At 41.4% G+C, this 25,345-nt stretch overlaps 1 protein-coding gene across 1 annotated transcript in view; it reads left to right on the forward strand.

Annotated features, from left to right (window-relative positions):
* Positions 1-2,179: 2,179 nt before the first annotated feature.
* The window catches only part of LOC148027357 (uncharacterized), a 99,705-nt gene continuing 76,539 nt past the window's right edge, over positions 2,180-25,345 (forward strand). The window contains exons 1-4 of the mRNA XM_087691925.1: positions 2,180-2,935; positions 13,276-13,437; positions 13,547-13,612; positions 13,750-13,893. Of these exons, the coding sequence (XP_087548051.1) occupies positions 2,678-2,935; positions 13,276-13,437; positions 13,547-13,612; positions 13,750-13,893 (630 nt within the window). The 5' untranslated portion in view covers positions 2,180-2,677. The remainder of the gene's footprint in view (positions 2,936-13,275; positions 13,438-13,546; positions 13,613-13,749; positions 13,894-25,345) is intronic.

Raw genomic sequence — 25,345 nt, forward strand, 5'->3', positions numbered from 1 at the left:
TGAACCTACAACCAAAATAATATAGTAGTAAGATGTCAACTTTATGGATGGACAATCTTTCATATGGTGTCTACTTTTCAAATGACACTTCATTTATTGAACTCAAGTATGGAGATCCCAAGTTATGGCACATTTCCTTCTGACAGCCCTGATTGGATAGTTACAACTGTCTGTAATTATTCACTTCTTTGTAATTCTTGCTTCATGGTGAGGACTTTCTTTAGATTATGGGTTTTATTCCCAACATGGGTCTACTCCTTCTAGAGCTGTTTCATACATTCCATTGTAAATTTCATATTAGTTCCAAGCTTTGAGGACAAAGCTTCTTTAGGTCAGCCATGTAGGATTTTAATAAGGCATAGGTTTAGGGAAAAGTATAAAAGGCTAAGATGTAACATGGCTTATTATCTTTTTGCCATTAATCAAAATTCCCTATTAAGGACTTTTATTCTTGGATAACTAAGGGGTTAGTACCTTGCTCCACCATTGCAAGAGGTGTGTATCCTGCTATCATCTTCATTTTCCTTGTTGTATTTCTTCCACACATTGATTTGAGACTTAGCTATAGTTAAGGGATCATGGCTTTTGCAATATTCCATACGTATTTCATGGCTATGGGAAACTGTCTTTATTACAATACGTATCCATACCAACAATATTCTTGTATTGTGTTTTGATCGTAGTCATAGAAACATCCCTACCAATTGGCTTTCAACTTTTGCAATATTTTGCTCTTGCAATCCTACCAGGGGCTTGTGATTTTTGATCACCTTGTTGTATTTGTTCCACGCATTAATATGAGACTTAGCTATACTTAAGGGATCATGGCTTTTGCAATATTCCATGGGTATTTCATGGCTATTGGAAACTGTCTTTATTACAATACATATGTATACCAACAATATTCTTGCATTATGTTTTGATCGTAGTCATAGAAACACCCCTACCAATTGGCTTTCAACTATTGCAATTATTTGCTCTTGCAATCCCAACAACGCTTGTGATTTTTGATTAGGAAAGAGTTAAGAGGTCTTATTTTGTGTTCTTTCTCACCTCCTTTTTGATTTTATGTGGTATACTTAATTTTCTCCCTTGAACTCTTGAAAGATTAGGAATACTCATTCACATGCTCTTCACCATTCTTTATTTTCCTCTCTTAGGTAGTGTCTTGCCTTTTCGGCAAGCCCAATGAGCAAGGACCAAAGGAAGAGTCAGTCCTTTTGTGTGTAAGTGTAAAGGGACCAATAATGTGATGCCGCCTAAATGCAAAAACACACTGCATCCCAATTTAGTGACAAATTTGCACAAAAGATGCATATTTTTTTAGTCACTTAAAATTATGATACAAATTCACACGTATTACATCTATACTATTAGTTAACGAGAGGTGGGGGGTGGGTGCCATGTGGTAGCCCCCCACCTCCCCCACAAGAAAAAAAAGAGAACGCGGGGCGGGTGCCACGCGTCCAGCACCCGCCCCCGCCCCCGCCCCCGCCCGCAAAAATCGCACTCGCGAGTCTAGGCGTGGAGCGCCAAGTATAAGCTTAATGTAATGTAAGTCTAACAATTTGAGCTATGTAAACTTTTAAAAAAAATATTGGATCTTGTAAACCCTTAAAACAATGCATTGCTCTATAGGCCCCTCATCGTCCTTCATTTATAGCTAAACGTTATTCATAAAATATCAAAGTGTCTCAGATTTTTTTAAATTTGAGTGCAATATGATGTATATAATTAGACTATTCAAAAAAATTGTATATAAACTCAGTTAGGAAGCAAAACATTTATAAAACTTAGTTAAAAAATAATAAGAGACAATGGGGACCGTTATATGACACTCAATTAGCGGCTTTATGGTATGGTCACTGTGCCCCCTCATTTCTGGACGGGGGGAAATTGGGATGCTTCGTCGTCCATCATTTAAGTGAGATAGACAAAGGAATCTTGGATTTTTCTCATCGCGGACTGGGGACGATGACAGGTGGCAATGGAGGGGTGGGCATCTTAAGCGGCTTTCTGAGATGGACTCGGGTGGGCCCTCCTCCATCAGAGCTGGGATTAATTTAATTCCTGCTTTTAAACTGAATAATTAAAAAATATGTAAATAAACAAACGCGCAAACTCGGGTCAGGTGGAAATGCATGCTTTACCTATCTGGCAAAAAGGTTTAAGCTCCCATTCGCAGCAAAAGCTGGTCTCGCGGGTCGCTCTCTGAGTCTCTCTCTCTCTCTTCTCTCTCACACACACATTCATCCCACCGCTTCTTCCTTCTGCTCTGGAGTCTGACCTTCCATTGACTCGAGCAGTTTCCTTCGCCTTTCGTTGGTGTTTATCGTGCTTCCTCCCCTTCGGATAGCTCCCTTACTCGAGGTTGCAACCTCTTCGGCCATCAATATATCAGTCTCTGTAAGCAGTAATAACTACAACGTACTGAAACACAGCTGTTCACGTCCACGATTCGGCAGGACCATAAATCGTTTCTTCACATCCTTCCATCCTTTGCTGCTTCGGAATGCCACTTTGAGATCTTCTATCAAGCCAGAAAGAGAGAGAAGGATAAGCAGTCTCTCAGCTCTTCTGAGACCATCTAAAATATTTACCTTGTCCCATTTCCGACCCTTTGGTTTCTCCAACAATGCCGTTTTGAGGCCATAGACTATACAGGGAAGAGGACATCATGACTCATATCCTCAGATCACGTGCAATAACAGTATCGGTCAAGCAAAAGGCAGAGCAGAAGGCAGACAGCCCCAAATTGAACCATTTGCAGGTTGAGCAGCATGCCAAGCCCCTGCGATTGGTTTATTGCGATGAGGATGGCACATTCCGAATGGACGCAGAAGCTGTGGCAACTCTGCAGTTGGTCAAAGGTCCCCTTGGTGTTGTCTCGGTCTGTGGCCGTGCCCGCCAAGGCAAGAGCTTCATTTTGAACCAGGTACAACGTGAATGAACCTCATTTTGCTGGTTGAAATGCACAGGAACTCATGCGACCAGTTAATAGTCACCATGGTCTTAACGCAATGCTGTCATGTGTCTGTTCAAGTCTACCTATCATGGACGAGAAAAGGCACAGCAAACAATGCAATTTCGTCTGCCTAGTCGGATGTTCAATATGCTCAGGGCTCTAGGATGGAAACATTAACGACGACCCTTCTATGAAGCAGTTTCTCCACCAGTGTACTAGATGCAATGGTTTTTTTTTCCCCAATTAGGTCAGTAGCAAGTGGGCTGTCGTTAATCCAATGACCTTACTGTAGACATGCACATTCTGAAGCCTGCTTCTCTCTAGATTCACCTACTGCTATCAGATTTGCCAGTATTCCTCGGCAATACATCTAGCATGTCTAACAAATGCCCTGGTTTATGCAAAAAGCGAATTTACTAAATACTTAAAACCTCCCAAGTGTGTAAGCAGGTGCAGAAAAAAGGCAATTCCACTAACTGTAGCTTTTTAGGCAAATGTGAGGAGGCAGCTGTCCTCCTCCCAGTACCAGTTTTTATTGAAATTTGCGGTTGCCTTGCAGAATTGCTGACCTACTAGTCTATCATTGCACTAAAGCGTGTGAGACCTTTTGTCATGGAACAGAGTTTGAATTTAAAATGAACCGGTAAGTAGTCCGAGTGGTGGAAAATTTTGCAGCGTTATGGTGGCATCACACATTATGAATCATGACCCTTGAAGCAATTCTAGCTGCTCGCATCCAGTTTCATGGGACAATACCATAATTTAGAGTTGCACTGAAATAGGTTTTCAGCAATGCAGCCAATTTGCTGGAGCTTGGCACATTGTTTACAAGGTTGTCACTTAGCAGCCTCAATTTGTTATCTCTGGAAGGATGATCAGTTGTTCTAATTAAACCAGTCTGAACTCCTAAGCCATGGCATTCTTCTTCCCAACTGCCATGACTCAGTCTCTAGAGCTGCAAAAAACATCAATTCGCAAATGGTTATAGAGACCAATATTGGCCCAATATGACTATGGTAATATCTTGCCTTGTGCAAACGTCAAGAGTAACAAGGTTGGCCCTCAACTCTCCCTTTACTATCATTTGATGATGGTATTTTGTATCACCACCATTCCCCTAACTTTGGTAGCTAAACTAGCCACTTCCTTAGCAAGGATCATCACATTCTCTTTGTTAGAGCTTGACAGTCCCTGGACAGGCAGGTGCAGCAGGCAGTCTATGCAGCAGGTACAGCAGGCAGTCCACGTGGCAGGAGCGCAGGACCATTGTTAGCAGGACACATGCCAGGGGCAGGTCGGACAGTTTTTTTGTCCGGTCTGCTGCATTTAATGACAGCTGACCTATATTTCTTGGTGCATTATTTCTGGCCTATTAATTGGTCTGGGTCTTCACATTCTCTGTCAGTTGTGCTGTCAGTTTTCAGGCTGCAGACTGTGGAGACTGCCCTCTGGTTCTGCGAGAGTGAGATCTTCGAGGTGGAGACATACGTAGACATTCTCTCTGCATCCATGTATATATCTGCATCCTTATACAGCATTCTTCATTGCACATTCTCTGCACTTCGGTCGCTTTCTCTCTCTCTCTCTATTCACTCTTTGTTTTGGTCATACACGTCCACACTACTTCACTCTGACATGGTATCAGAGCATTGAAGGATTGTTGATTGAGGGTGGACTTACTTGAAGAAGAGATTTCAGCACGACACAAGGCTGTGTTTTTAGCGTTCAAGGGCAAGCAGGGGGGCTGCACATCAGAACAAGATTGAGATGAGCATGGGTGTGCGAGGAAGGAGAAGATATTTGCTGAAGCTGCTACTGGTGTTTGCTGTTAGAGAAGGAAGAAGGCTGCATTTTGGGCCTTCAAGTGTGCAGATTTTACCTTTTCCTCGCCTCCAATAGGTAAAGAAGGTGCAGGACGAGCGGCAATAGAGCCCTAGCAGGCTGCATTCACATAGGTCAGAGGGGGTTGTTTTTTGTGTTTTATGCAGGCATTACAGGTGAACATGTCTTATGAAGCTGAGACAAAGTTTCAGGTGATCATGGATCTGAAGGTGTCTTTCTTATCGGCTCTTCCATTAGATCAAAAGCTCAATGGCGAGAACTACTACATTTGGCGGGGCATGATGCCCGCCATTTGGGAGTCCTATGATTTGGCGGAGCTTGTTACGGAGATTATTCATCGTCCTTCTTCATGAGATGAGTCGAGAATCTCTTCCAATGATAAGGTGGAGTTGGCAAAGGCTCAGGTACATTGGGATAAACTCAATACTCGCATCCGCTCGTTTTTATTCCTCTCATGCACTATAGTTGTTCTCTCTCATATTGGGCATTTGATGGTGACTCGAGAGATATGGTTGAAGCTTGATTAGATGTATAAATGTATGATCGTTATGAAACGAGTTTCTTTGGAAGTGCAGACGAGGACCACGAGTATCAACAAGTCATCTTCTATGTGGGAGCATATTAACAAGCCAAGGCAATTTCAGATGCAGGTAAAAACGTAGGGAAGGCAATTAATTTTGAAGGCATGGTGATAACTCTTCTTTCACAGTTATTGCTCCGTTTCAGTGGCTTTTATTCCGCCTCGATTGCTTCAAGGCGTTCTAAGACTCATCGGTGGGAGAAGTTGGTTTCTATGGTCTTGGACCAAGAGGAGTAGTTGAAAGGGACCAATGCTTCTAAATCTCAGGCCTTAGTTGGTCAATCCTCTCAAAAGGAGGGGAAGCATCAAAAGGAGGAGGAGGACGATAAATCTAAGAAAGACAGGAAAAGGAGTCTACTTGTTACATCTATGACGAGACCGGTCACTAGAAGAAGGATTGCCCTGACAAGGAGCAGAAGGACAAGGAGGAGAAGGAGAAATCTTCAAAGGATTTTGGAGCGGTGGTTGCTCCCTCATTAGTTGCTTTCCTCCCTTTGGAGGTGGTGGAGGAATCGACCTTGACGGCTTGTGATGCTACCTTGATGGCTCCATACCGTCGGCACTGGATTGTTGACGGTGTTGCTTCATGGCACATGGCTCCTTGAGCACGTGTTACTCATTTGTGACCTTCGCATGACCAAATTCTCATTGGTGATAGTTCGTCTATTCCTATTCAGGAATGAGGTAACATGCATCTTATTCCAGATGGTCGAGGCGGTGCCCATTCATGTGAGGTGCTTTATGTGTTAGCCTTGGGATACCATCTACTTTGAGTGCACAAGATTTGTGCTCTTAGTCTTTTGGTCAAATTTGATATAGATTTTTTTTTTAGTTCTTGATCGTTGATCAAGACAGGTTTTTTCTTCAGGTTATGAGGAGAATCAAGTCTATAAGTTGCGGTATTCTTTTGCCTTGACTTCTCTTCTTCTTATCTCTCAAACTCAGTTTAAGCTTTGGCATGCTCGGTTTGGCCACCTTAACTATGATTATCTTCGGAAGGCGTTTAAGGGACTGCTTGTTCGAGGTTTGTTGTGGTGAGTTGGTAGTGTTGTGTATCCTACATCCGTGGGAAGCAAACTTGTGATGCTATTCCCAGCAAGGCTTCAAGAAGGTGGTTTTCCATACCCTTGGAGCTTGTTTCTACCAACCTTTGTGGACGAATGAGGACGGAGTCTCTTAGAGCTTGTATTTCATGCTAATTGTGAATGATTACAACAGGATGACATGGGCTTATTTCTTGAAGTTGAAGTCGGAGGCTTTTTCCAACTTTAAGGATTGGTTGCTCTTAGAGGAGAATTGATTGGGCCAAAAACTGAAGATCTTACAATTGGATAAGGGCGGAGAACTTGTTTCTAATGAGCTTGCTTGTTTTTTGTGTAGATTGTGGTATTCACCAGGGGTTTGCCAATACAAACACCCCTTAGGTGAATGGCATATTGGAGCGAAAGAATTGCGATGTGATCGAGATGGCCCATACCATGATGGAGCATCGTCAAATACCTCAGTGTCTATGTGTTGAGTCTATGGCTACTGTAGTTCATATCCTTAATCGATCCCCTACTTCCACTGTTGTCGGTATGACCCCAATATGCCTCTAGTTCATATCCTTAATCGATCCCCTACTTTCATTGTTGTTGGTATGACTCCTATGAGGCATATTTTGGGTCTAAGCCAGATGTTTCTTATTTCAGGGCTTTTGGGTGTGATGCGTGTGTTTACATCCCAAAACCATAGCGTGAGAAATTTGAAGTGCCTTCCAAAAGACAAGTGTTTGTGGACTATAGCTTGCAGTCTTAAGGCTATCGATTGTATGATCCTGTTAAGCGGGATGTCTATACGAGCCGTGATGTTTGGTTCATGGAAGTTCCCGTCTCAAAGGGGGGTGATGAACACCCTGTCCTTGGAGATCCTAGCTGGGTGGGTACTAGTGACTATTCCTTTGGAGCTTGTGCCTCTTGAGGACTCTTCTTCGGATGAGGAGCTTAGTTCTCGACCATTAGACTCACCGATTGCACCCCAGCCATCGGTGGACCTTCCAGAAACTTCAACAGATGGAGCACTACAAGGCAAGATCCGGCCTCCTCCTCATTGGGCTCGTGACATTCTTCGTGATACAGGGATTGAGGGGGTCCTTGAGGAGTAGTAGCCGCAGGATGGCCCGCGGCATTCTCGAAGGAACCAGGCACACTGCACTGAGCTTGTGTATACTAACTACTGTTTGATGACTCGTGTTATGCAAGATTGGGATCCCACCTTTGTGAAGGATGCTTTGTAGCATGATCATTGGCAGAAAGCCATGGAGCAAGAGTTGGAGTCGATTGAGAGGAATGGCACTTGGTATCTTGTATCGAAGCCTCCTTACAAGAAGATCATTGAAGTTAAATGGGTCTTCAAGACCAAGTATCGTAGTGATGGCACGTTGGACAAGCCTAAGGCCCGCCTTGTTTCTAAAGGTTTTGCACAGTGCCTAGGCATTGATTTCCAAGGCCGACCCCCCTAGCTTTATGTTCACACCTCAGGTGGAGGTCGTGTGTTGTTTGTTCTTTATATGGACAACTTGATTGTGATAGGTGAACATACTTAGATGGTCGAGTAGACGAAGGCAACACTTCATGAGACATTTGAGTTGATGGACATGGGACTTCTTCACCTCTTTCTATCCAGGTCATGAGATCTATCAGACTTTCGAGGGGGATCTTTATTTCCTAGCAGTAGTATGTATAGTAGCTCCTGACTACATGTGAGATGGTGGGATGATGCAAGTCTCTTACGACACCTATGGACCTTTGAATTGGAAGGCTACTGCTCATTCCGATTCTTTGTTGGTGGATGCTACTCGTTATCGGCAATTGGTTGGCTCCTTGATCTGGCTTCTCAATACTTGTGTTGACTTATGTTATGCTATAGGTGTGCTATCCGGGTTCACTCGCCCAAGATGGTGCATTGGCAGGTTGCTCAAAGGATTTTACGGTTTCTACGGGGGACTGCTGATCTTGGGATATATTATTTTGTCGGGACAGGTAATGTAGACTTGGTCCTTACAGGATGGAGTGATTCAGATTGGGCTGGCGATATGGATCATCGGAGGTTCACGATAGGTTAGTGCTTTACTTTGGGTGTTGGTGCGGTTTCATGGAGCAGTAAGAAGCAACCTATGGTTGCCCTCTCTTTGATTGAGGCGCAGTATAGGGCGGTGTCTTCTACATGTGAGATAGTGTGGCTTTGCCGGATCTTGGAGGAGCTTGGTTGTTTGTAGAGAGGTTCTACTATTCTTCAGTGCAACAATGCGAGTTGCATTGCTTGGTCAGCAACCCTGTGTTTCATGCTCAGACGAGGCATATTGAGATCCAGTACCATTTCATTTGGGAGAAAATTCTGGATGAGACTATTTCCCTGGTATATTGCAAGACAGAGGACAAGCTTGCAGACTTGTTCACGAAGGCGCTTCTTCAGGCTTTACTTCGATAGCACCCTAGATCTTGTAGCCTTTTGCTGTGTCTAGGATCTGAGAGGGGGTGTTAGAGCTTGACATTCCCTGGACAGGCAGGTGCAGCAGGCAGTCTATGCAGCAGGTACAGCAGGCAGTCCATGTGGCAGGAGCACAAGAGCATCATCAGCAGGACACGTGTCAGGGTCAGGCAGACAGTTTTTCTGAAAGTCTGCAGCCGACCTGTATTTCCTGGTGCATTATTTCTGTATCATAGTGGAAACTTAGTACAGTAGGGTAGACACATTTGCATTCTCTTAGGCACAATGCAACAAAGACGTAGTAGGAAGTACATGTGCATGTAGTCCAAACATTTGTACACATAGCCCATCCAAACAGTGGGTTGGTCCTTGTGCATAAGAGATATGGCACTTTTGCACATAGTAGATGCATTCATACACAATGACTTGGAAAATTTGCATTCATACACACACTTTAAGACGCTCGAGGAAAGGAATTAGGGCATAGGGCTTTAGGGGCACTCTTCATGTACACTAGAGTAGGAAGCACTAGATTGCTTCACTCATGTACGCAACCTAACCCACACTTGTTTGCCTAGCAATTAGGATTCATATATATTGTATTAGTGTCTTGATGCACACACTTGAGGTCACACTAATTCATGCCACCCAATTTACTCTCTGTCTTTGTCAGAAGTGGAGCAGCGGTGGAAGCATAAACATGTGCTGAAATAAACTGCTGAAACACAAGACAAAAAGAGAAAAGAAAAGAACACGATACAGATGAGAACTCAGATGTATGCACGGGAAATGGAATCCATATATCTGAACACGAGACAGTCGCATACAACAGTGAGTCACTGGCTGCGTGGGCACTGGCACTGGCTCCTCTCTCCACAGAGTCTGCAGATGGTGAAGATGAAGTGACTGACTGAGGAGGAGCCACTGAGTATAAATAGGCTGAAAAAGTGGGGAGCAATAATGCTGGTCGGACAGCATTTAATGCTGGCCGACTGGTGCATAAAATGCCCCAATGACATAAAATGCCATACCAGAAAAATACCTAAAATACCTAATAAAAATGCCCAGCCCAGATCAAGCTCAGACTCACACATGAGTTGACAAATACTCTGCTAACACCCTCTCTCAGATCATGAGTGATCTGATACAATACAATAGTACAAGGAAAAGGGATCAGAAACTATACAACATAGAATCACCAAGTAGAACCATGGATACCCAACCAGTGGGTGATCAAGCCACCACCAAGGTGCCTCGGAGAGAACTTGATGTCGATGTCGATCGTACCAAACACCTGAAAATAGAGAAGATCATAGCATGTCTCTGTGTCCATCACCAATGTCTCGCAATAGCATACAAGACCATCCTGTCAAAAATGCCTCTGAACATAGGTGACCACGAATTCCTTGCCTTTGGCCAGACCGCCAAAGTATCCCCTCATGTGAGCTCTAGACGAAAGCCTCCCGCTCTCTGTCAGAGAACCAGCTCATCATGAACCTGGATGTCAATCCCAGCTCCAGGATTTGATTCCGCCAGACTGAAGTCGATGCGTCAAGGACGTCCCTCTCTGGAACCTGTGCACCTGTATAAAAGTATAGATGAGGCGCGGCTGCCCCATCTGAACACCCGCTCACACTCCCTCTCTGGCACAAGAGAGTCGTGAGGGATGACCTCATCACCACCACTAGAAAGCAGCCGAGGAAGGGGCCACCAAGCCCTTCCCACGATCCGAAGAAGAGGATCCCTTCCGCGCCTTGGACTTTACCTTGGTCGGAGGATCGGAGTCGGAGTCTGATGAAGGAGAGGACTCATCGGTAGAGTCAGCATCCCGCTTCGTCTTCTGCTCCTTCTTCCTGGAAGCTGCTAACTTCTTGCAGTCCTTCCGCAAATGTCCCTTCTTGCCAGAGTGGTAACACTGGGCCTTCGACTTCTTCTTCCCATCACCCCTCTCTGAAGCTACATAAGCCTCACCTCCATAATGTGCCGGAAGCCGCCCTTGTAATCTCAAGGATGTCTCATGCTCAAGAAGCATCAAGGTCATATGTAACTTATCATCAGTGGAAGTGCACGGAGGAGCCATATGGAGAGGATAAGAAGAGAAGTAGAGAAGAGATGGAATTGAGAGAGGAAACACAGCCAAAACACAAGCACAGACTACAAAAAATGAGAGTTCACATGCAAGATAACCCAAAATCTGATCAATAGAAGACAAAATCTGCTGCAGAAAGTCAAAAAATCAGTCAAAAACTGCCAAAAACAGCAAAAACGGCCTGAAGTAACAGTCACCCAGCCACGAGAGATGCTGAATCAGCAAAACGCAGGCTGTAAACTGGAGAAAAACAGGTAGAAAACTGTCGCCAGCAGCTGCAGATGAAAAACGCAGGCAGTAGAGGGTGCGGAGGCAGCAGGCGATGGCAAAACTGCAAAAAACGCAGGCTGAAAACAGCCCCAAAACAGGTCGCCTGGCTGCGACAGCAGTCGTCTGATCAGCAGGGGTACAAAACAGTCCTGAAATCAGCAAGAAAACACAGCAGAAACACAAATCCTGAAAACTGATACCATGTCAGAAGTGGAGCAGCGGTGGAAGCATAAACATGTGCTGAAATAAACTGCTGAAACACAAGACAAAAAGAGAAAAGAAAAGAACACGATACAGATGAGAACTCAGATGTATGCACGGGAAATGGAATCCATATATCTGAACACGAGACAGTCACATACAACAGTGAGTCACTGGCTGCGTGGGCACTGGCACTGGCTCCTCTCTCCACAGAGTCTGCAGATGGTGAAGATGAAGTGACTGACTGAGGAGGAGCCACTGAGTATAAATAGGCTGAAAAAGTGGGGAGCAATAATGCTGGTCGGACAGCATTTAATGCTGGCCGACTGGTGCATAAAATGCCCCAATGACATAAAATGCCATACCAGAAAAATACCTAAAATACCTAATAAAAATGCCCAGCCCAGATCAAGCTCAGACTCACACATGAGCTGACAAATACTCTGCTAACAGTCTTCACATTCTCTGTTAGTTGTGTTCTCAGTTTTCAGGCTGCAGACTGTGGAGACTGCCCTTGGGTTCTTGGGGAATGAGATCTTCGAGGTAGAGACATACGCAGGCATTCTCTTTGCACTTGTGTATATATCTGCATCCTTATACAACATTCTTCACTGCACATTTTCTGCGCTTCACACTCTCTCTCTCTCTCTCCCCCTCTGTTCACTCTTTGTTTTGGTCGTACGCTTCCGCATTGCTTCACTTTGACACTCTTTAGGTCAAATAGTTGGTGCAAAACTTAGGACTAATGGTTTTGAGCTAAATTGCCCACACCAATGGACTAGTTGAGCAAAGTTTTTGAATTGAGCACTTCGATATTTTTAGGTCCATTGTGATGTGCATAAATAATCCCGTTACAGCATCTCGTGCACATAAAACAGTTGGGAAGTAGTTGGATTATGCCAGTGGCATGGTCATTTATTGTAGAACCTTACCAATTGTTGACATGGAAATGCCTGGAAGTAGGGCAGTGTCTTTCTGTGAACCAGCATTCAATAGATATGATATGTGGGAACAGTGCCCTTACCTGGCTTGCCCCTTAGAAAGGTCTTCTAATTTGAAGATAGTGTTTAAATGGCTAGGTGCTACGTGAAATGAGCTGTAGACCATGGTTTTGGGGTTTCTTTTTGGATGTATAGGTTTGAAGAAGCAGTTTTAGTAAATATTGGACAGTTATAAACTTCAAGATTCACTTCAACAATTTCAAAGCTTGGTTGATCAGGCTAGTTGCTGTTAAATATGTGATAAAGCCAACGAATAGGTAACACAATATATACGAAATTGAGTACATAACAAGATATGTAGGTAAAGGTTTAGAAATATGGCTAAGAATTTTGGTATGTGAATAAAGTGCTTCTATTTTGCCATGTTTTGCATGTGTGCTGTTCATTGTCTTGTACCTTCATTGATACTTCAACCTTAATTATGGAACATAGATAACATAGGATAAATGGAAATAGGATTTCCAAGAGGGATTGAACTTTGAAATGGACATTGTTGATACAGCAGAGTCATATCATCACAATTTACTAATGCCACCTAATGTCTACAAGGTTTTTCTTTTTGGAAGCATAGTGGAAAACATGCATGAAACATGGATGTGAAACACATTTCCTTAGGTTGTGGAATCTGGATCCAGGGAATTTCTTTATTGAAAATCTTTTCAAGAGCTGGAGATCCGCTTGTTCAATCATGTTTCTCTATTGAAAATCTTCTCGGAATCTGTGGCGTTGTAGTCTTTTCAAGAATGTTGGCATGCAGTGTGTGTCTTGTGGTTTTATGCCAATGGAGCTCTATCATTATGTCAAAGGGCTTCTCAGATCATCTTTTGAGCACTGATATTGACTTGTTTTGTGATGATAGCTTCTTGGACGAAGTAGCGGCTTTCAGGTGGCTGCAACTCATCGACCATGCACCAAAGGTCTTTGGATGTGGAGTACTCCACTGAAAAGGATAGCACCAGATGGGACAGAGTATAGTCTTGTTCTTCTTGACAGTGAGGGCATCGATGCGTATGACCAAACTGTACTGCTTATATTACCTTGATTGTTTGAGGCTTGTTTTCTCGTACCTTGTAATTGAAACATTGTTCTCCCTAGAACTTGTAAGGATGTCTGTTTGGGTTATGGAACAGGGAACGTACAGCACTCAAATATTTTCCATGGCAGTACTCCTATCCAGCATGTTCGTGTACAACCAGGTCAAAGAGTACCCTACTTGTCTGGCAAATATATATTGACATCTAAAAATAAATTTCTTGTGCACAAGCAATCTGAAACAAACTCCTGATCATCTTATTGTTATAGTGCCAATGTTTTCATGTTCTTGAATTTACAGATGGGAGGAATAGATGAGGCAGCTCTTGATCGGTTGTCTTTGGTCACAGAGATGACTAAACATATCAGAGTGAGGACTTCTGATCATCGACCTTCAGCTGCAGAGTTGGGCCAGTTTTCTCCTATTTTTCTTTGGCTTTTGCGGGTAAACTGCTCTGTTGCTGTGTGTGTGTGTGCGCGCGCGCGCATGCGTGCCCATGTACCCAAATGGGACATGTTAATCAATGGCAATGGTTGCAGCTGTTGTGATTGTTACTTTGTGATTCACCAGGTTTGATAATACAAGAATGTCTGATATCTGCGTTTGTGCTTGCCTCTCCTCTCTCTTTGTGCATGCACATGCATTGTTTAGGGCTTATGGAGTACAAGCTCTCTTTGTTTGCATGCAAAGAAGAAACTTGGATAGGTGTTTAGATCAGTTGCAATCTCAATGTTGCAGATTGCTATTTTGTTATTTTTGTGTGGGTCTAAAATTTGTATAGTTTATATATATTTAGATGCTTCAGAGGAGGGTTTGGTATATGAAAATTTATATCAACGATTGATGATCTGTTTGCAAAATTTAAGGACATAATTGTGTGAAAACAGCAGTTGCTGCTTCTCAAGTAGCCTTCATGAGATAGGAACAAGTGTGCCTATATCCTCCTCTTGTAAGAACATGTGGTTTTCTTGACATCATAGAAAGCACTGTGCAAGTAACATGCCGGTCATGAAAAATTGGTAACAGGTCAGATCTATTTTGTTTTGTGAGATTCTACTCAGCCTTGTTCACTGTGATGTTGCTATGTCCCTCTTTCACGAGTCTTACACTAGTTTTCTTTTATGTTTTCATGAATTGTCAAGGTGTGTACTTGGGAGTCAAAATGGCCTAGGCAATTTAATTGTGGATGAACATTGTTAATTTTTTGGGCAGGGACAAAGGGCTAGATTTATTTTCAGAATTATTGATTTTGAAAAATTAATTAAATGGCTGAAAAATGCAGTTAGAAGGTTGCCACTTGGCAAAACTTTGGTGGAGGTCATTCTAGCCATCCAATGGATTGTGGAGGTTGAGAGAGGACAGAGTGTTGTCCAAGTAGGTACTAGAAGGTTTTGGCCGTTGCCAGCCAGCCAGGAAGGCTCCTATTGCAGGCAACAGCTCCAACAGGGAGGGCAACAGCTGGAGATTCCATCTGGGGTAGGTCGACATCCATCTGAGGCCTCTAGTTTACTAGGCAAGTTCATTCAATGCTGTTTTACAGCACAAAACAGTTGGTTCTAACCATTTTTTCACAATAGAAATCGGAAATTTCTCTTAGATTTTTCTCTCCTCTACAAGCAATGCCTCAGTAGTTCTCATCCATTTACTGCAGCCACCTTGGGTCCTATGCCAAGAAATTGAAGGCTTAGTACTTGAAATCAGCAGCTGGAATTCGAGGAATTGCTTTTTGGGCTAGCTTTGACCAGCCGAGGGTCAATTAGAGGCTAATCCCGTATTTGATCAAGTGGGAAACTAATAAGACGGCTGGCTGGCTGGTCATTTTTGATAGCAGATAGATTGGATAGTGAAGGAGATTGGAGCCAAATCTTAGCGTACTTTATCCAATATTAATAGAAGCTAAAGAAGTATCGCAAGGGGTGCTAGTTTTGGGGCCAACTAGAAGTCTATTGTGAAAAATTAAGTGGTAAAGTGTGTATTTTCAGATTTTGTATTTTATGCTTACTGTAATTAGAGTGAAATCGTGTTGTTTACCACTCTATCCAAGAAGGAAGACTGGTTTCATGGTTCCATTGCCGGGATACCATCAACTCCTTTGAGTAGATGGGCCTGAGAAACTTGTGTGCAAGCTAGTGTGATTACATTTTGTTTTATTTGTAATTAGCTGAATGCTATGGCAAGCATGTCTTCAGTTAGTTGGATAGGATCAATCAGGATGATGCCTCTCAATTTGAAAGTTCACAAAGTGTTGGGAGAAATGTATTGCCTAATCTTGGATGAAGCACTCAGCATGGGTAGTAAGCAACTAATATTGGTTTAAACCAAAATGTACGTTCTTCTAGGCCTCTTGAAGTTGATGACTAGTAAGTGGAAGACGAATTTGATGACCGATTTAAGTATCAATTGAGGACAATAGCTGAAATGTTTGTGCAATTGACAAATGATCCTTGGTTTATGTGCTTTTTGAACTCCCCAAAGGAGGGTAGCAAAGGCAAGAAGAGGAAATCATCTTCAAGAGCTTCGGAACAACAAGATACATCGAAGGAAGAGCCAATGCAGCAGCATGATGTTCCAAATGTGGGTAATGACCATATGCAAATGATGCCAGTGGGGCAATTGATACATCTGCAAGGCCAACTTGATAGTGATAATCCAATGGTTTTTGGATAGCAAGGCATACATGCTCATGTGGGGCTTCTGGGATATTTTATGCAGCCATCAATGCATGGTATGCAACCAAAGTAAAATTTCTATGCACTTCTTGGTGAAGTTTTAATATTTCTTTACCTATTTGTCAGATACAAATGGATAGAGGAGGGCGACTTGGTAGATCATCTTCAGTGTTGCACTTTACCTTGGTGAGTTTTGATTAGAGATGACTTTGGATTGGGCTCATTCAGGTTCAATAGAGCATAGAAGGTCTGGAGTATAGGGGGAGGTTGCACCTTCACTTTCCCTAGTGATAGACAGTTCGGTTATGTAGTGAATCTCAGATGTAGTTGGTTTGCATCTAGGATAGTGTATATTGACAGCATTACTATCATTGGGATCACTAACTCAACTAGGATTTTTCTCAATGATTTATTGTAGGGTCTTGAGAAGTCTTTCCTTGTGACGGAATCTTGGAAGAAGGCTTTCAAGTGTATAGACTTGATCTCTCTTTAAGCCATCTGTCTTAGACCACATAACAAAAATAATATCTCACTAGTTAAAGAAGATAAAATTTCCTAATCAAGAAGACAATATTCTACTAGTCAATCTTCTGAAATGAAAGGATCTCTTCAAGTATAGTTGTCAAGATAATATCAAGGTTATCTTAACCTCGTTAAACGTAGCTCTCTTTTGGCATGGGCTGATTGGATCAGAGCTCATAACGTACTATTCGATACACAAGCTTTTCTTAAGAAAATATTAAATATTAACTCTCATGCCTTTTTGAGTTGTAGCCCTAGAACAATGGGTCTCCTTGTAGGTAACTAATTGTTCCTTGTACTAGTCACTATGAGTTAGTATATAGATGTGTATGGTTTGCACCCAGGCTTTGAAATGCTACATTTGCAAGGTCATTGATATGTATGAAATATATGGAATATACATTTGGATGTGATGTATATTTGCAATGCGTGTATGGGATACAAAGATGGCGTGGAATGTACATTTGCAAGTGATGTAAGAGAAGTACAATTGCATAAGTTACATGTGGTTTGCAGCTGATGTATGGTTTACACAACTATCATGTTGGTTGTGCTTAGTTTATGCATTAATTTGCCATGGTGATTAGAGCAATATTGCAATTTGGTATGTGGACGCATCCCTTATGGTTCTGACAGTGATTATGATTCATGTGTTATGGATTGTAACTGGTTTAAGTGGTTGGAATTTTAGATATGCAAAGGGCATGGCATAGTTAAGCATTATGTGCACATTCTATTTGGTTGTGATGTTAACATGTAACATGAACAGATGTTTTTGACAAAATGTATTGCAATTGAGGGCTGAGGGCAATTGCAAGGATTTCAAGGGGGAGGTTTGTCATGGCGATGTGAAAATTTGATGCTTTGCCTAGCATTTGATTTAGTTGTTAATTACATGTGCAGATGCAGATGCAAGGTGCACATGTTATGCAAGGTTGTTAATTTACAATGATGGGTCAAGGACCTTGAGATATTAGTTGATCTCAAAGGCAAAAGTTGTAATAAGTTATATGAGAGGTGTACATGTTATGCAAGGTAGTTAATTCACAATGATGGGACAAGGACCTTGAGATATTAGTTGATTTCAAAGGCAGTAGTCGTAATAAGCTATACTGGATGGGTAGTAGGTCGTACTTGATGTCAGTTTTGGCCTAGGGCATTTATTTGACTAATGAATGTTAGTGGTGACACTAGAAAGTAGGCATTAATTAATAAATTAATGCTAGTTCACGGTTTAATTCATGCATAGGACCACTTGGGAGTCAAAATGACCTAGCCAATTTAATTATGACTACTTGGTAAGGAACAAATGACTAAATTAATTTTTAGAATTATTAATTTTGAAAAATTAATTAATGGCTAAAAAATGCATTTAGAAGGTTGCCACTTGGCAAAACTTCCCCATGCAAGTGAAGGAAAGGCTATGAGAGGCTGGTGAAGGGTCATTCCAGCCATTGAGTGGAATGTGGAGATTGAGAGAGAAGGAGAGAATGCCATCCAATCAGGTATCAATAAGTTTTGGCCATTTCCTGTCAGCTAGGAACGCTCCTAGTGTAGGTGACAGCTTCAATAGGGAGGGCAGCAGCTGAAGATTTTATTTGGGGCTGGGTGACATCCTTTCGAGGCCTCCAGGCCACTAGGCAACAACATTTAATGTTGTTCTATAGCAGTTGTTGTTGCAAAGCCTTAATGTTGTCCCATGTGAAGAAGAATTTGGGGGACCTAGCTCTAGCTTGAGCAACAATCACCTATATTTTCCTATGCACATGTTGCCTATGGATGGCTTGAAATGTAGGATGTTTTGTTTAGCCAACTTGAATTGGTTGGGGTTGTGCTAGGGCCTCCTCAATTCCCCTCCTAGATGTAGGCTAAGGTTGCTTTGAAGCCACCTTGGTACTTATGAAAAAATCTAAGGTGTCTCTAGATAGGCCATTGGTGTGCTATTGCTTTGCTCTTGAGGAGAGTCTTTTTAAGCCATCGTATCTCAAGGAAAGGAGGCCCAAGCATTGCTGTTTTGTGTAATCCCTGACTCTCAATAGTGGCCCAAACTTGTTGCCAAGGCGGCAATGAAAACATCTTTGAATCTTATAATAGGTCGGGATAGTGGCAAATGGAATGATCCTCCATCTTTGGCTCTAGTTGACAAATTTGGCATATGGGCTCTTGGGGATGTATGGAACAATGTGAAGTATCTCCCTCTCTAGTAAGTTGTCATGAGGACTCAATAGCCAGTTATGCTTATCTATGTCTGGATAACTCCCATAGGCTATATATGAGTGGTACAGATCTAGTAAGGGCCTCTACCACACTTGGTGTAGCCCCTCTAATTGAGCTCTAAGAGTTCGCATGGAACTAAAGCCTTTTATATGACCATCATGGAAATCATGGATAGCAAGCATCTCTCTTTGGATCTCCATCCATCATATGCACGTTTAATTAATTGTGCTCACCCAAACAGTGTCCATCGAGGAGAGAGAATGCCCCTACTTCACCTTTATAATGAAATGAATATGTGGTAAGAGACCTTAAGATCTTCATGATTTGCCAATCACCCTTGTATATAATGCTGAAATTCCCCATATGAACTCCCTAGACACTTCCATGTCATGTAGCCTACGTATCAAGTTGCTTTTTGAGAATGGTATCAACTTTGCAGAAATTCACAAAACAACAGTAAAAGCTCAAGAATGGAGGCCTACAGCTTGGCCAATATGTGACTAACCATGATGGTAATTAGTAGATAAGGTAGCTTTGGAAAGCCTTCACATGTGACTGTGTTCAATATACATGCGAGAAGTCCTACTATCATATCTATAGCATGTATCAAGTCCTTTGTTACCAATGAAACCAGCCTTTCTTCTTAGATAGGGTGGTAAATAGTGTGATTAAGCTCACAATAACCATAAAATTCACATAAATTGATAATGCACACTTTACCACTTTAATCTTGGACAATGGATAACCTGTTGGCCCCAAAACTTGCGCCCCTTGTAGTATTTCCTTAACTTTTATTGCAAATGGATAGTGTACAATCGAGATTCTCTAATCTTCTCTGCTAATCCAAGTGTCTCTTGCTATCAAAACTGACCCGGACGTCTTTAAACCAATATTGCCCCTTGGTTTTCTTGGGGATTGACTTTCACCTTGATCCCAGAAAGACAAATTCAGCCTCCAAATTTGATATTAGTTGGTTGGTCTCTTGAATCTCCTTGAAATTCTTTAATTTTAGTTGCTGGAATTCAACTCCTAGTCCCTCAATTTTGAGCACATGTCCTAAGGCAGCTGCTAAATTCTAATTTGTGCTGTATATTAGGTTTTGCAACAGATATTAACCAAAATCTCCACCTTTGATGACTCAGATGGTTGAATTTTGTTGAGATAACTTGCGAGATGGCAGTTGGAGACTACTATAGAGAGAGAAATTTCAAAGTTTCACTGCTAGCAAGTTTGGAAAATTGTTGTTGCCCTACTCAAATAGCCATGGAAGCTGCTACCTATAGCTTAGGACCACTAGTAAGGCTGTTGCCTCCTCTTGTATGTTGTCACCTACACTAGAAGGATCTTGGGTTGTTGGCTGCAATTTACATTAGAAGCATCTTTTTGCTCGTTAACAGCCTTTTCTCTCTCACAATGGTTGGACTTTCTCTAGCCCCTAGAAACATTTTTCCCACTTCAATGGGCAAGTTTTGTCAAGTGGCAACCTTCTAATCCCATTTTTCAACATTATCTAGGTTATTAAACTAATTTTCAGAATATTAAATTAAGTTTTGTTAAGTGGTAGCCTTCTAATCTCATTTGCTAATAATAAAATTGGCTAGTTCAACTTGTCTTTCAAGTATCCTTGAGCAATTATTAGCCCTTAGATCGGCATTAATTAACTAATTAATGCCTAATCTCTAATTTCACCATTGACATTAGTGGCCAACAAATTGGTCTAGGTCAAAATCTCACATCGAGTACCACCTAGTACTTGTGAGACATAACTTATCACAACTTTTACCTTTGGCGCAAATTGATATTTCAAGTTCTTGGGTCTCACATTGTGAAATAATCAACTTGCATTTCACATGCACAAGTCATATTAGCACATTTGATTAACTTTTAATTAAATGCGAAGCAAAGTAATAAAATTTCATGTCCTCGTGACAAAGAACCCCCTTGAAATCCTTGCAATTGTCCTCGATTGCATTACAATGTGCCAAAGCATCCACTGCCACTATTGGAAATACACGTTGGCATTGTAGTCAAACAACATGTGCACCTAATGCTTAACCATGCTGATGCCCTTTGGATGTGAAATTCCAATCACTTAAACCAATTACAATCCACACACATGAATCATAACCACTGTTAGAACCATAAGGGGGTATCTCCATGCCAAAACCCAATACTGTTTTGACCACTTAAGCATTATACTACATAAACTTAGTATAAACAACCTCATAGCAATGGTGTACCACATGATAGTTATATAAAGCATACATCAACTGGCAAACCATATGTAACTTATGCAATTGTACTTCTTATGCATCACTTGTAAATGTACATTGTATATCATCCATGTATTCCATATATGCCTTGCAAATGTACATCACATCAAATGTACAGTCCATGTATTCCATACACGTTAATAACCTTGCAAATGTATAGTTTTAGAGTCTAGGTGCAAATCGTACATATCTACTTACTAACTCACAATGACTAGTATACTGAAGAGTGGTCCCAATGGTAGAAATACTGTTAGCATACATTACCCTGGATGCAAACCAAGTACATACGAGATCCACTACAGAACCGAGCTCTCCATCATTAGGGGAGTGGAGATGCAACCTCCCCATTGAGCATTAGGCGATATTTTGGACCTTCTATGCGTTGTTGACCTCTGAAAGAGCCCGATCCAAAATTGGCTCTAATTGAAACACATCAAGGTAAAGTGCATCATAGTGCCATACATTCCCATATGCGGTCCTTGCCCCACCATAGCATGGAAACTAGTGCCACCACCAAAGTATCATGGCTGCCCCATCATTGCATGCATGCCCATTTGTCCAAAAAGCATTGGATTGGCACTTCCAAGTTGGCCTTGCATATATGTCAATTGCCCCACTGGCATCATTTGTTTATGCTTATTACCTACATTTGGAACATCATGTTGCTGTAAATGCTGTTCCTTGTCCAAGTTCATTCAACTTAAATCATTCCCACGAGACCAAGCTGAGAAGTCAAAATCCCCCCAAGCTCCATCAACTAAAATCCCCTTCAATTCCAAGATATTGAGGCTCAATCCCTCAAAATTTTAGAACGACTTGCTATTCTCTGCAACATGCAACCCGAATTTTTAATTTTGCCCTTGTTTGTGCATCCTAAGGAATCAAATTGAAAATTCTTCAATTGCATGCAAATCAGCCCTGTTTGACTGTGGTTTCAGTGTTCACCCAATCTACTGCCCACAAACTGAATTCACGGAAACAACCTTCACAAAACACTAAAGCATGCATGTACACATCATATGGCAGCCATACAGACCTTAATCCTTACTAATTACTTAGGATCAGCCTTGGATCAGCAAAATCCCAACAGCAACACTTAAGGTACTATTAATACTTGAATCATCAACTTTCTTCACCAGATTGCACATGCATTAGGTATGATGGAGAGAGAAATAGTAGGAGAGATAAATCTCTGATTTTCTTTTGCAATAAATGTGTAAAATGGTAGTCACCTCCATCAAACTAGGCTCATGAACTGATTGCCTGCCTTGATTGATGCATTCAATGCTGTTGCTAGCCCAGACAATGCTTCTACAGCTGTTGCCTGCCCTTGATGTTGCCTTATATCAGGTTGCCTGCTGTGAATTAGGATTTTCCTGCTGTCATATTACCGAGAACAATGCTTAATTGCTGTCAATTTATCCACATTATGCATCAGCTGTTGTCTTTGCCCCAAAACTGCCCAAAATGGACCTCCTCCCCTTGGCCTTGCACAATTTTGTTTATGGCTGCATGCCATGGGCAAACGTGGCCATGGAAACTCAAACTTTGGAACTAATTCTTCAGCCTGTTATAATTTAATAAACTGAAAAATATATGGCCATGCCCAAGTTTTGGCCATTGCCCAGTCCCAATTTTAAATTCCTAAGCTGTATGAATTTGAAAGTGTTGAAACACTGGCAAACCCTAGTCCAAGTCATTAAATGTTTTAATTCTCTCAACCTCATGACACCAAAAGTCATTTCCAAGGGTATATTCAATATTTTTGGACCAAATCAAACCTAGGCACCCATCGACTCCTTTCATCACAAGTCCTACCGATATTTCCCACTGTCCAAGCTAAGGTTCGCTTGTCATTGTGACTCACATTCAACTTAATCTTAAATGTGTACCACATACGTGCACAACTTAATTAACCCAAGAGCGTTAGGCTAAACATTCATGACCCTACGACTCAAAGACACTCCAAAGATGTCTCAACCGGCACTGAACCAATCCCAATTTGGAGTGTAGAACATTGATCATGAGCTCGACAAGTTCAAAATCACTGAGAATGATGACTTGAAAGTCTAGTTGGTTGAGTATTGAGATGACAAATAATCCATAATTAGCCCTCCAAATTCAAATGATAACCAAGGCACTTTACTTTTAACTAATCTGCCAACTAATATTTTGTTGATGCAGCAAACTATCTCATGCCACAACTACCCACCTTCTGTGAGTTTGAGTGCCAACTTGTGTGTTTCACAAGGTTGTTTAATAATAATCTATTTATAGTAGCATTTCTTTCATAGAAGCTAGAAACATTAGAAATGTTTAGAAACAAAATGCTAGAAATGTGTTTTGTAAGTTTCTTTCAAAGAAGCGTAGGTTTTTCTATAAAGGGATTTTGTATAGGTTTAAAATAGGGAAATAGAGTTTAAACTTCTATGGAACTTTCTCTTAAAGAAACATAGGCCAATTGAGCATAAGTGATATCATGAGAGACTAGAGTCTATTGAGAGTAACATGATATACATCCATAGTCTATGTCAAAGTTTAGTCTTTGGACAAGCTATACTATGATTCAAACGCCAAACATTATAATTCATACATATCACACAAAGAAAATTGAAAGACATGTTTTATAGCCGAAATGGATCAAGTTGTAACATCGCGATTCTCATTTCAAAACAATATGATGAAGTGTCAAAATCATAGTCCATGTCAAAGTTTAGTCTTTAGACAAGCTATACTATGATTCAAATGCCAAACATCATAATTCATACATATCACACAAAGAAAATTGAAAGACATGTTTTATAGCCGAAATGGATCAAGTTGTAACATTGCGATTCTCATTTCAAAACAATATGATGAAGTGTGAAAATCCAAAATGAATCATGAATCTTGATACATAATAGATAACTCACAAATGAGACTAGAGTCATGTAGTCAACTCTCAAGACAAGAATAAATACTACAATAACAGAGTCCAATAACTAAACAAAATCTTGGAAAAGTAAGTCTTTCATCCAAAATCCTTAGCCCTCCTGAGTCAGTACTTAGATTCTATGTCGTCATCATCATCATCATCGTCATCATGACGATCATTGTGGGCTCCATCCTCATACTCATCCCTCTCACTCTCATTCTAATCATCCTCTATGACAATAGGTCAAGCTGTCATGAGGACATGTATTTTTTGAAACCTCACCCAACATGTGGATTAATTTTTAATCACATGGTTAAGTAAATGTTGCATACGTGAGATGTAACTGGGATTAGAGTAAATTTACAAGCGCGGGACTCCAGGAAATCACGGGATGTCAAAGGCAAAAGTTGCTATAAGTTATGCCGCACAGGTACTTGGTGGTATCTGGTGCCAGTTGTTTGCCTAGGTCATCCATTTGGCCATAAGTGCCAGTTGGTGACACTAGAGAAGTGGCATTTAATGGTACCTAACGCCAATCTGATGGTCAAAGATGGCGCAGAGACACTCGGGAATGGAAGTTGCCTAGCCAATTTAATTATTGGCCAGTCAGATTATTTTTTAGGGCATCAAAATAATTATTAGATTAATTTTCAGTATTTTAAGACTGAAAATGAATATTTAATTATGGAAAATGCTGGAAAAACCATTTGGGAAGGTTGTCACTTGTGAAAAATGCCCATGCAAGATTAAAAAACGTCTTTAGAGGCTAGAGAGAGGCATTTCTATAAATTCAGCTTGCAAGAGAGAGGGAGGGGAGGTTGCTAGTCTGATTTGCAGCCATTGGAGGACCTTCTGAGGTAGTGAGGGGCAAAAGAAGACCAATCAACAGCAGGAGATAGCATCTACAGGTTGTTGAGGCAGGGCAACAGCTGTAAATGACTGATTTTCTTCAGTTCTTTGCATCTATATGCTGTTGTGGCAGGGCAGCAGTTGCACTTGACTGATTTTCAATCATTCTTTGCAACAAAACTCTGAATTTTCTCTCTCTACAGCTTTCCCTCTCATCTCCCAGCCATTTCACAGCCTTGCTTTGAAGATCTCATTATTTGAACCCTTGGAGGTTGAGAAATTGCAAATTTCTCTGTTGTAAACCCTAATTTACAGCATAAATTAGGGTTTAGCAGCAGCCTTGGGAAGTATGCCAGAAATTGGAAGCTCCAAGGCTTGGATTCAACAAGGCTAAATGTGAATTTCAGCTGAATTTAGATGGAGGACTAGCTAGCCATTGAATTTGGGGCATT

The sequence above is a fragment of the Lygodium microphyllum genome, chromosome 13 (assembly GCF_053477565.2).
Source record: "Lygodium microphyllum isolate KBCC chromosome 13, Lygodium_microphyllum_v1.1.10, whole genome shotgun sequence".
NCBI classification, from domain to species: Eukaryota; Viridiplantae; Streptophyta; class Polypodiopsida; order Schizaeales; family Lygodiaceae; genus Lygodium; species Lygodium microphyllum.